The sequence below is a fragment of the Rhincodon typus genome, chromosome 2 (genome assembly GCF_021869965.1).
Source record: "Rhincodon typus isolate 14 chromosome 2, sRhiTyp1.1, whole genome shotgun sequence".
NCBI lineage: Eukaryota > Metazoa > Chordata > Chondrichthyes > Orectolobiformes > Rhincodontidae > Rhincodon > Rhincodon typus.
The window spans coordinates 99,039,167-99,052,663 of record NC_063333.1 but is presented as its reverse complement, the minus strand read 5'-3'; the positions used below and the strand labels follow the sequence as shown (position 1 = coordinate 99,052,663).

The following is a 13,497-nucleotide window of genomic DNA, read 5'->3' as shown; positions in this document are numbered from 1 at the left end:
ACCTCCTATTTTACCTTGGGAGCCTACAGCCCGATGGCCTAAAAGTGGATTTTACCAGTTTCAAAATCTACACCCTCCGCCCCCTAAACCCCCGGCCTCATCCCATGTCCAATCCTCCCTGTCATCCCTGCTTCCTTGACCTGACCATCATCTCTCCCACTTATCCGCCCCTCGCAACTCACTGATCAATCCGCACCACTCCCTACCTGCGCTCACCTATCACCATCCCACCTACCTTTCCCACCCCCACCCCTCCTCACTCTATTTATTTCCCAGCCCCCTTCCCCCTCCCCCATTTCTGAAGAAGGGTCACCTGAACCGTCAACTTTCCTGCTCCTCTGATGCTGCCTGGCCTGCTGTGTTCCTCCAGCTCCATACTGTGTTATCACTTTCAGAGCTTCTATTGCTCAGTGTATTTGTAGAATAGCATCATGGTGCCAACTGACCAAAATGATTCATTGGTATGGATTTAGTTGTGTTCACTAGAGTAGACCCATTAGTGCATGAGAAGGCGACTCAGACAATTAGGTATGAGTAACTGTATTGAATTCCCAACATCAGGAGAATAGTTCCCAATTCATTTGGGGTGGGAGGGGCCCAATACAGGAATCCTGCCTCCTGTGTTGGAAAAGCAATTGCATTCATTAATGAAGGTCTCAAAAGTTGATTATCTGTCAGTCCAGCAGAATTCTGTGCTATCTCAGGGATTTAACTGAACTTAAAATGCACCTCCTGAAGGTTAAGAGTGACTTATCTCCAGGCACCCAGTGTCTGATTGAGGATCCAAGCATTGGGGAGAGAAGGGTGACTGAAAGCCACACCACTGGCTTGCATTTGATACCCCTCCACCACTCCATCAAACCTGTTGGCTTACCTCCTACCCCGTCTTCATTCATTATGTTCTTGGATTCATGGCTGAGCCGGGACTGGGCCTCAGAGTATTTCTGGCAGCTGCCATTCCTCATAGCACTGTTGGTGTTGGATAGCTACCAGACTCTAATTGGCACGTAACTCGTGAGTGGATTCTCCACTCCACTGGGGGCTTAATCATGCGGAATGCCTGACACTAGCCAGTTAAATCCTTGATGGGCATTTAGCTGTGTTGGCTATCTGCTCGGAAACAACGTGAAGTTTTGGTCTATTCTCTGATTAACTCCCCTTACTCAAATTTTTGTTGAAGACTGAAGTCAATCTGTCAGATTACTCCATCCTGTGGAAAGGGATGGAATGGCAAGTCCAGGGAATGCAACAAAAAACATTTTCAACTGAATCAACAACAAAACATGGACCAGAAGTGTTTAATTTATATAAACACACTGCAGAAAAAAGTAAAAGTTTATTGCATTTTGCTCCATCGCTCTATAAATAGCTCCTATTCTATTCTCAGCAAATATCTAATCTGCATAGCAGTGCAGTACTAGCAGTTAACAGAGCAAAGAACAGCCCACAAAGGTAATCTTCGAGCATGATGAGATGCCAGTCAGTTGTTCCTACTGCAGCCCTCGATAAACCTAACACATGTTCTTTAATCGATTATCACGTTCCACTGTGAATTACTATAAAGGAATGATAATGATAGCATCAACATTTCCCCCTTGAAAAAGGTGCTGTGAAATATTCAGGGTTTGTTTTATCATTGCAGACATTCAAAACATTCTTACTTTGCCAAGGAGAAGTTTCTTGGAAAAGTTGATTACTGAGCTTTGATGAGGCGAAGAGACTGAAAATAATATTGTTATTACAATAATATTTAGCCAGGTTTTTCTGTTCTGGTAATTGGCTGTTTGGGAGCAGCTTGGTGTCAGATGTGAAGGATCATAAGACAGAGAGGATCACATGTCGACTGTAGAGCACAGATGATTTTTTTTGATTAAATGTGTCTGAGTTTTACTCCATTCAATGTTCTTCAGTGCACTTTTTGTCTAGATGCAAATCAACTCTACAGATTTCTTTCCCTTTATTACCCTTTTTTGAATGGATTGTGACTGACTACTGTTCTTAACTGAGGTGGGTTAACTTAGCACAGGTCCAGATTCAGACCTGAACCGTAAGCAGTCTGTCTGGATGAGTGCAGGGGTAATGAATTTCTCATTATGACATACCATTTTAAATCATTGATTTTATAACAATATTCTTACTTCCATCATGATATAGTAAAGAAATCCAAATTAATATGAAGATACTCCAGTTGATAAAAATATGAATTGAGTAAAAGAAAATTTAGTATCAGCACTAGTTTGAGCGAAGTACTTCTAAATGAGATCTCTCTGCACTGCTTCATGGTGGCTTTTAATGGATATTTTTCTGATATAAATAAAACTTATACCTTCACTCACAGCCAGAGAGACAAGCAATAGTAAGCTGAGTTTTACTTATTAATTCATTTTTTTGTAAATCTCATGCAATAAAGAGTGAAATTGCAAAGGATAGTGCTGTGCTTTATATTTTACCACAGTGCAGTCATGATATGACAATTCTGCTGTAATAAGTGTGATTGATAATGATTAAATTTCTGAACTCAGGAAGCTGTATAATGAAGCTACAGTTCAGGAAAAAAAAATGACATTGTTCTCAATTTTAGTAATTCTCATTCGAACCACTAGATATGCAAATAATGCATTTTTTATAAAGCAATGGGTGTCAGGAGCATGGGTTTACTACACTTTTTTTATGCTTTTCTAATGGCATTTTAGAAATGATGGACTTTTTTTTATAATCTCAATTTCTGGACCAGAAGCAGCAAAACAGTGTAGTATTTTATGAAGAGAGCAAATGACAGAATGTGGAATGTTTGTTTTGATTTTTGCTTCAACTGTGACAATGTATGGTTGCAGCAGAAATGATTTAACTGAATTGCATTTGAATTTATCCCATTGGAAATTTTTACAAATAGTAAAGAAATCCAAATTAATATGAAGATACTCCAGTTGATGAAAATATGAATTGAGTAAAAGAAAATTTAGTATCAGCACTAGTTTGAGGGAAGTGTTTTTACAAATCTACCTAAAATAGATGTGCAAATTAATTCAATGATCTCAAACTCTGACATTATTTATCTGAAGATTTTTATGAAGATATATATACATAATGTAGCACCTGATGTTGTGATAATTTGTTACTTCTTAAATATTATCCAGTCTTTAAATACTTTCAAATAGAGAAGAGCCTGTCTGTGAAGGTTATTGGTGAATGCATACTTGCAGTGAACCAAATATACGCAGAAGGAATAAATTCTGTATGTTTATTTATACATACACTTCAGTCATATGACATGGGGATATTCATTTGAAAATGAATGTTTAATGAAGTATGTGTAAAGTGACTTGTCTAATGCTGTGTGAGAGGTAAAGAGAAAGAAACATAAAGGATGGAGAGGGAGCAAAAAATAAACAAACACGACAAGGAAATAAATTGAAGAACATGAAACATAAGAATTCAGCAAAAGAATGTAGGAACATAAGTAAAACAACGGCATGCATGAATGCAACAGTGACAAAAGACTTAAAACGAAAAACAAAAAGCTAAAATCTCTCAAGTTTTATATTATCTTTGTTTCTCCTTCACTATGTTTATTGTTTAGTCTGTAATGTACCTTTGTTCGTCTATCTATGTATACTTATTTTTCTGAATTTATATCCTCACTATCGCCACCTCATTTATTTATTTCCCGATCTTATTACCCATTTCTCCCGCTCCACTTCAATCAGTAAACATTTGTTTGTCTTGAGTCTTGGCAAAATCATAACTGTTTTGCAATTTAATGATAAGAACACCTGAACCATACACATTTCTGATCATGACCTTCATGCAGTATGCATTTGTGTGTCTCCTTTGTGGCTGTTCCTTTAAGGAGGGGGATGGTGATATTAGCATAGCATCTGAGGCAGAGCAGACTTTAATCTCATTGGTCAAAGTACCCCTTGGGGGCGAGGGCATAGTTTGTGGTGAACCATATGTGGAACATCACTCCAAAATTATTATTTCTATTTCCTATTCTTTGAAATTATTTATAAGAATAGTTTTATATTTTTACTCAGTATTTGAAACAATAGCCACAACTTTCTTTTATGTACGATTCCTTGTGTAAAACACTTCCTAAGAGCTCTTTCCTGGTGGGTTCTGAGGGTATTGAGCTAGAAACAAAAGAGAAAAATAGAAATAACCATAGACAATAGCAAGGAAAAATGGTTTAGGGAAAGACTACAAGAGAAATGACTGAAGGACTGAGATGGTCACAGAACCAGAGGGCTGGGGATGGGCAGTAATCTGGAATCAGACAACCAAAGTGTTCAAGTGAGGCTGAAGAAGATTTCTGAAGTAGAATGAGGGATTGATTGGAGGGATTTGAAAAGAACAATGAAGCCTTTGAAGTCAAATTACTAGGGCATGAGAACTCAGTAATGCTGGAAGTGTGGCGTAATGGTGTGCAGGATTTTGTACAAGAAAGATGTCAGATTATTAAGTTTTGGTTTCACTTGTGATTATGAGTAGCAAATGTGAAAATATCAGTGTGGAAGAAAATGAAAACTTGATTCTAGAAATGTCAAAGGCACAGCTGACAGTATTGGTTCTCCTACAGACTAAAGTAATCTTAACAGTGTTGAATATAGCAGCTTAAACTATCAGCCTTGAGTAAAGTCCCACGTCTTTATTTCCAGGAGAGAAACCTCGCAAAATTATGACCTATGACAATTAACTAGACTAGAAATGATGTAATTGTCAACTTTAACATTAAAAGAATTAGAGGTGACTGCCAACATTTACGACACAAGCTGTTTTTTTTCCAATTTCATGTCAGCGATGAGGACTCTTAACATTAGAGTGCAAATTAATACCTTTCCAATTAAAGGGTGAAAACGTGTCTGCAAAGCATCTGTTATTTGCATGTATTTCTATTAGGTGTAACTACTCCTCCATCCATGAGCATAATCTATAAATTATCCCAAGAGATATTGAGGCTTTGACCAGAAAAAGGAGGAGGCATGGCTCAAGAACAGGCAGCTGGGATCAAGGGAATCTGTGCAGGTGTATAGGAGAGACAGGAGTAGAAGGAGGAAATCAGGAGGGTGAAAAGGGAGTATGAGATAGCTTTGGCTGAGAAGATTAGGGTGAATCCAAAGAGATTCCTTAAGTATATGAAAGGACAACAAATAACTAGAGAGAGAATAAGACCCCTCAAGTGGACATGTATGTGTGGAACCACAGGAGATGGGTGAGGTCCTCAATGAATACTTCTCCTGTGTTTATGATGGAGGAAGACATGAAGACTTGGGAAATTGGGGAAGTTAGTGGTGATATCTTGGGGATAGTCCGTATCACTGTAGAGGAGGTGTTGGAAGTATTAAAATGTGTGAAGGTGGATAAATCTCCTGGTCCTGATCAGATATATCCATGAACCCTGCAAGAGGCTAGAGAAGAAATTGTGGGGACCCTGGCTGATATAATTGCATCATCATTAGCCATGGGTGAGGTCCTGGAAGACTGGAGGGCGGTGAATGTTGTGCCCTTATTCAAGAAGGGCGGCAAAGAAAAATCTGGGAACTATAGACCAGTAAGCTTAACATCCGTGGTAGGTAAGTTCCTTGAGAAGATTCTGAGGAATAAGATATATGTGCATTTGGAAAGACAGGGTTTGATTAGGATTAGTCAGCATGGCTTTGTGCGTGGGAGATCATGCCTCACAAATTTGTTAGAGTTCTTTGCTGAAGTGACCAGGAAGGTTGATGAGGGCAGGTGGTAGATATAGTCTATATGGATTTTAAGTAAAGCCTTTGATAAGGTTCCACATGGTAGGCTGCCGTGGAAGGTTAGATTGCATGGAATCTAGGGAAAGCTGGCAAATTGGATACTCAATTGACTTGATGGTAGGATGCAAAGATTAATAGTGGAAGGATGCATGTTGGATTGGAGGCCTGTGACTAGTGGTGTGCCTTAGGTGTCAGTGCTGAGCCCTTGCTGTTTGTCATCTATATCAATGATTTGGATGAGAATGTACAAGACATGCTTAGTAAGTTTGCAGATGACACTAAAATAGTTGGTATTGTGGACAGTAAGGAAGGTTATCAGAAATTGCAGCAGGATCTTGATCAGCTGGGGAACTGGGCCGAGGAATGGCAAACAGAGTTTCATATAGATAAGTGTGAAGTGTTTCATTTTGGAAAGTCAAATCTAGGTAGGAGTTTCATGGTGAATGGTAGGGCCTTAAGGAGTGTAGTGGAACAGAGGGACCTTGGAGTTCAGGTGCACGGATTTCTGAAAGTGGAGTCGTAGGTAGACAGTGCAGTGAGGAGGGCTCTTGGCACACTGGCCTTCACCAGTCAGGGCATTGAGTATAGACGTTGGGAAGTTATGATGCAGTTGTACAGGACGTTGGTAAGGCCGCACTTGGAGTATTGTGAGATAACAAGGTATAGAGCTGGATGAACACAGCAGGCCAAGCAGCATCAGAGGAGCAGGAAGGCTGACGTTTCAGACCTAGACCCTTCTTCAGAAATGTAGTATTGTGTTCAGTTTTGGTCACCTTGCTTAAGGAAGGATGTTATTAAATTGGAAAGAGTGCAGAAGAAATTTACAAGCATGTTGGCAGGACTCAAGGGACTGAGTTATGGGGAGAGGTTGGACAAGCTAGGATATTTTTCTTAAGAGCCTAGCAGATGGAAGGGAAATCTTATAGAAGTGTATGAGATCACGAGAGGCATGGATAGGGTAAATACACTAAGTCTTTTTCCCAGGGTTTGGGATTCGAGGACTAGAGGGCATCAGTTTAAGGTAAGAGGGGAAAGAATACAGGGAACCGAAGGGGCAACTTTCTTACACAGCAGGTGGTACGCATATGGAATGAGCTGCCAGCGGAAGTGGTTGAGGCAGGTACATAACAACATTTAAAAGACATTTGGACAAATACATAGACAGGAAAGGTTTAGAAGGATATGGGCCAAGTGCAGGGAAATGGGGTTGGTGTGGATGGACATTTTGGTTGGCATGGACCAGTTTGGACTGAAGGACCTGTCTCCATGCTGTAGACTCTATGATTCTATGACTCTAATTGATGAAAATCACACAACAAATCTGTGAAGCAACAGGGCGTCAAAAGGATAAGCTTTTTTATGCAACGAATAGTTACGGTCTGGACTACCCTGTCAGAGAGCATGGCGGTAGCAGCTCCAACCCTGGCTTCTAAAGAGAATTGAATAAGCACCTGAGGTGTAAAAAGTTGGCATGGGCTGCAAAGAAACAGCAGGGAGTGGAATTAGCTGAGTTGCTTTTGCAAGGAAATGAGGCTGAATGGCTTTCTTCAAAATGCTGTAACCATTCAAATCCTGATCATATTCAACTTTGAAGGGATTAGGATAAAAATGGGACTGCAAGCTGACCCATAGATGAAGAGGATATGGTCTCCAGAAAGAGCTAAGTTCATGGTTTTGGTTAGGGAGTGTAGGCAGGGACAAAAGGGGTTTGAGGGTCTTTTTGGCTTTAATGGTCAAGAGGTAGGTATAAGGGGTGACAGGTCATATCTTAGAGGTGTTTACCCGGATGTGCACAGGGCATCTCCCAAAATGATGCTCCACCTCTTCCTTGGCATCTTTTAACCGGTCAGATTTTAAAAAAAAACCTCCTTACTCCTTCCTATTTGTCCACACCAACCTTTAGCACTTTGAATTATCCTGTTCAGACATGATATGATATGCCTTTTGGACAGTTGGGCCTTGAGGGCAGAATGCCCAGTCCAGAGGCAGGGACACTACCGCAGAGCCACAAGAGCTCTTTGGCAAATCCAGTAAATCTGTATGCTTTGAACATATCACTGATCCAGAATCAGATGCTCTGACATTGCACCACAAGGTCAGTCATGCCACACCCATTGCATGACTGAGGTAATTTTCAAATCCATTGACTTTTGAGTTAAATTGTGTTTTTTTTTAACAAAATATTAGGTAGGCTGATGATCTCAGAGTCCGTCCACCTACTAATGGGGTTTCATGCCATGAGGAAAGGTTGAGAGTGGGATTAGGTGATGACCTAGCCATCTGAAATATTTCATGTGCCCTTGCCAACACACACCCAGCAGGATGACCATAAAATCCATTCCCTATGCACTCCTAGTTTCAAATGCTTTACTCCTCATGTTGTTTCCCCATCCCTGAAGACTGTGATTCATGATGATGTAAAATTCTGGCAAGTCTAAAATTAGGCAGGGGGAGGCTGAGTATGACCAAAGAAATCCAGCAAGTTTCTAATCGTGCAAATCCTGCTAAATGTATTGGAAAGGCTTTATTAATATTTTAAACTTAATTTCCCACTGCCTAGCTGGTGGGCAGAAGGGGGTGGTAGTGAAAAGGGACCATTTCCAGGGATGCTGGTCTTCAGAAAACTGGAAATTCCAGAGACCTGTGAGTTGAAAGGCTTCCTGGAAGAGCCGAGAAAAGCTGCTCATCCTGGTTCAGAAGGCTTACACTAAATTTGCTTAAAATTAATCTTTGAATAAAGATGGAAGGAAAATTCGAAACAAAAGTCTTGTGTACCTTCAAATTAGCTTCAAAATAAAGCTTCTCAATTTACCATTATTGCATTTGCTCACTTGTGGGCTGCTGTTTAAAATGTATTTATTTTATTTAACAAACAAGGAAACTTCATCTGACCTAGTTATTGTGTGTCATAAAAACCCTGTTTTTGGCAAATGGTGCAAATGGAAATGGTCTTGACAAGTAATCTTATAGAAAATTCATCGAATATGCTGCAAAATGAGGTGTTCAAAGACCTTGCAGAAAGATTTAACAGATTGTCATAGCTGTTACAATCCTGTGTCTCATGATAAACCTGTCATTCATGCACATACAAGGTGTCTGATGATGTCTCTGGTGAAAGCAATGACAGGAAATTATAGCTAGTATTCCAAATTCCCATCTCAGTAATCTTAAACAACACTTCTGTGCATCACAAGAACACCTGCTCAGTATTCACACAGGCAGTTGTTTCATTGACAGCCCTGGATAAATTGTGAAGATGAAGAAAATATGCATAGCCTCTACCTAAAAAAAAAAGCCTCCATAAAGTGGAAAGGACACCTGTGAGTTTTACAAGACTACTAGAAAGCCAGCTGGTCAGCTTTATTGCTTAACATATAAAGTTTAATAGTTTTTCTATAGTTCAATAATTTGCCCTGCTCACTAAAGAGCTGTTTGAGTTGTGTCCAGGCTTACATTGTGATTTTTATTTTCCATTTCCATTTTCAATATTTGGTTAACCTCAGCAGAATTTTCAGCTCTGCATTACAGATTTCACAGGGATGAGCTCTGAGTAGGTTGTTGATGAGCTTGAACTCAGAGCCATAGACATCGTCTCGGCTCACTCAATTTACTCAGGAGAAAAAAGAAACACTCCAAAACTGGTGAGTTATATGGAACCTCGAGGTTCAAGAGCTTCTGGAAGCAAAGAGGAATGTCAGGATAACAGTCAGACTAGGATGCACAATGAGATTTTATCTAGGCATTGTGGAATTTTACTTTTTAGACCTATTTCTTAGGTGCAGAGAACAACTTTGTATAATTCTTCCTCTGAGGGATTAAGTTAGTTGAAAGAAATCCATGGTAGAGTGAATGATACACAGCTTGAGGAGGTAGGCTTGAAGGTCTAAATAGTTTTTTTTTTCCTCATTTTGTCCCATGCAATAACCCAGCAGCACAGATTGCTGGGTCATTCACTGCAATGAGCAAAATGAGCTGGTTCTATAGAGGATGGGATGGGTGATGTGTTGCCCAGGATGACTTTCCAGTATATTTTGAACATGCAAATTTGGGAAAATTGCCTGATTTAAATAATATGGTGGGTGGGAAGGAGGAGATATCAACTTTGTGTCAAGTTTGCTGACTGGCTTTAGGGGGAGATATTCTGTCTAACCCAAACAGGACAATTGATGGATGGGTTTCAATGAATCTGAATGCTCCTACCTTGCACCTTCACTGGAGTTCAATGAAGATATAGCTAGTGAGGACAGCACAGTTCATCCACAGAAAGGAAATAGCCATCAACTGGTCATTCATGCAGGGATTGAGACTTGCACTCCTGAACAAAGCGGCGTCGTTAAAAATTGTTAGAAGTAGTATCTGTAAATGTCTTCTGGAGTGTGCTAATCACACACATCTATCTTTCTTGTGTAACCACAAAAAAAAAGAGGGAACAAAGACTGCATAAAAAAGAACAAAGAAATTATAAGGGGTTTACATTTTCAACTTCATTGCTCATGCAATAATTTGGCAGTGCAGATTGCTAGCCCGTTGAAATGACTGGAATGAAAAGCCAGGCCAGTCCAAATGGATGATGTGCAGCTCCAAGGCTACAACCCAGGCAGCAAAGCTGAAAACGGTCCCCAATGAGACAGAAAACTAAAACAAGCCAGAAAGTTGGCCATAAGAGGAAAGAAAAACAGAGATGCAGGAATGGATAGTGCATATTTCCCGTGGCTGACACATCTACTCTCTATGACTTACATCATCATATTTTTTGGATATTAATCCTGGTGTTATATAATTAGCCCACTTTAAAACAGATGGCAATTCATAGAAGCATCTTTGAATGTTTACACCTCAGGATGCATTTTATTTAATCTACTTCACTTAAAGGGACTTTAAACAAAGCTTCATCTTACCATAACAACTAGACATAACTTTGTTCAAGTTTCCAAACAACCAGTGAGCAATGCTGTGGAAGATCAGTTTGTAAATATTGTGATGAAATCATTGCAAACATTAGAAGACCACAGCGAAATATTTGAGGAGAAAATGATTACTGCAAAATGTTGGAGAAACTCAACAGGTCTGCTAGTATCTGTGGAGGGAGAAACAGAGTTAACATTGAGTCTGGTATGGCTCAAGGACAAAGACTGGTTGAAGAAAGTCTATTTCTCAGAATTTCTGAATTTACCGATGTCATTCAAGGGAATAGATTTGTGGTCATTCTGCTTATAAAAAATGATGATCTTTCAATGTGGGACATGTTCTCCCAGTGTTCCACCATAACCTCAGGAAGACTCCTAGAAAAAAGCCATACAAAACAAAAGATGCCTGTTCTTCAGGAGTTCAGTAGCAATTTATGGGAGGCGATAGAAAATACCTTGATGGCATTTCATTTGAAGTATTGATTGGGAGCTTAGTACACGTGATAAAAGAATATTTTTTCTGCAGGCCACCATTTCGTAAAATAGAAAAAGCAAATGCTAAGGCTCTGAATTTCCTTGGGGTTTTGCGTAGTCTCCTACCAATCCCAGAGGAAAACATCAAGGGCTGATTTTACAGGGCCGTAGTGTTTCCCGCAGTTTCCATGTAGCCTTCTTATAAAATAGCTTCACTCATCCCTTACACAGCAAGTGAAATCAGAAGTATAACCCCGGAAGCAGTGATCCACAAAATTAGGATTTCCTGCTGCCCTCGCTAGGGACCTAGAGTTAGACTGGAGAATGTTTTGATGAGACTGATGCTAGGCACCAGATAGATACAACCAGGGAGAGTTCAAAGTAATTATTTACCTGAAATCCCAAAGATTGGAGGATTCAATTTCCTTGCACGGGAACCAAGGAAGAGGATTCTTGCTGATTTCAGAGCGCCATGGGAATGTGACTCATAGACAGCCCAGGAGTCTGTCTTCCAGCTGTATGGGGTAAGATGTGAGGCATCTGTAATTGTGTGTGTTCTCACCAGCCTCTTATGGACTTATGGATGAGGTGTTCCTGTGGTACTGGCAAGTTCAGCACTGGAGAACGCTGACCAGTGTGATTCCATTATAGCTGCCAGGGTCAGTCCCAGAACTTAACAGGATCTCAACTTTTTAAAGTAATGCCTGAACAGTCCTGGGCTTGAGAATCTGCAGCCCTTGCAGCTTTCTTCCACCACAATGTAAGCACACATTTTAGTGGGGTCAGGTAGAGGTAACCACTAAGCCAAACCCAACACCAATACCAGAACTGGTGAGCCATGGACTTTCTGGATCCCTGTTTTTTATTTGGTCAGTTGCTTCCATTTAATAAAACACTGCAGCTTTCCCATTTATTCTACATCAAACAAACTGCTTGACTGCAGCATTGGATTCAATAAACCTCTGCACTCTTGCCCAGCACAAGGCAAAGGGAAAGGACAATCAAAAAAGATCTTGTTCTCACTCTCCCCCTCCCTGTGTATTCCCTAGAGATTTCCAGGTAGTATCCCAAGGGAGCAGATTCATCCACTTGGATTGTATAGAGGTCCACTTGCTGCCTCGAAAAACTCGTGCCTTATTTATCTTTCATGTCACTGGGCTGTCCACTTCCTGAAAGTACAACCAAAGTAGCTGGCCTAAGAGCTGAGAGGGGTGTCATTTTGCTCAAAGGGCAGCACGCTAAATTTCAACGATTGAAGCCCTTAACATGCTGTCATTACCATCACTGGCAACTGAGGCCCACATCACTAGTTACTTTATTGCCTGAGACTCAATGCACAAAGCTCTGCAAGAGTGAACTCCGGCTAATTCGCACCCAGCCTGTGGGGAGGGACAGGACCAATGAAATTTCATCATGCTTTTCTTGCTTTAATAATGAAAATCCTTCAGAATTGTTTTAATTAGATCCCTGAATTAAAATTTTGAAGAAGTTTGGGCCTTTTTACATAGGAGGTTGAATGCATTTGGAAAGTCAGATATCAAGGGATGGGGATCAAATAATTCCAGCTATATGTTTTTTACAGATGGGCCAACCTAATTCAGTTTACAGGAGGTAGCATAGTTGGGTATCTGGAATAAAGTGTGTGGATATTAGTTTCCTGCAAATTATTTACTAGCTTATTTTAAATGTTGCTCCATGTAGTGCTGTTTAACTCAAATATTACAGAAACAGATCCGTTCACTTGATGAGTCGTGTTATAAGCAGCCTTCTGAACCACTTACCATTTTTGTCTTGCTCTTGCATTTCAGGCATTGGCTAAGCTGAATGGAAGGGTTCAACCCTTAGTGAATGGAATCAATGCAAACAGGGCTAAGTGGGAGGAGCTTTACACAATGTACCGTCAGTCCCATGGTGCCGCAGATGCTGCTAATTGCACACTGAAGATTGAAGCGATCAACTAGTGTAATTCAGATCTTAACATGTTCCTAGCCTGACCTTACACTACATTAGATGGTTTGGTCGTTTGGCAGATGGAATGTTAATGACAATGATGAAAACAGAGAGTCATCAATATTACTTTGGTCACAGAATGAAGCTTCAGTGACATTACCATAAGTCCCATCTGCACAGACACTGAAAAAAAGGTGTAAAATCGTTTTGCCCTCTGTTTGGATCTTGATGATTGAATGGAAATCAGCACTCAACTATTCAACAACAAAAATTCACAAACACCAGATATGGACCATTTCACATGTATCCCATCATGCAGTGCTGTGTTTGATACCTAAGAGCATCCAGTAATTACAGCATTGATTAAAATGATCATCTGCCATCTGCCGTGGCAACATTCTTTCGGTGCCTTGAAAAAA

General features: G+C 40.2%; 1 protein-coding gene across 1 annotated transcript in view; it reads left to right on the top strand.

Annotated features, from left to right (window-relative positions):
* The window catches only part of pde11al (phosphodiesterase 11a, like), a 279,256-nt gene extending 266,144 nt beyond the window's left edge, over window positions 1–13,112 (top strand). Inside the window, exon 20 of the mRNA XM_048614034.1 lies at window positions 12,937–13,112. Within this exon, the coding sequence (XP_048469991.1) occupies window positions 12,937–13,089 (153 nt within the window). The 3' untranslated portion in view covers window positions 13,090–13,112. The remainder of the gene's footprint in view (window positions 1–12,936) is intronic.
* Window positions 13,113–13,497: the final 385 nt, after the last annotated feature.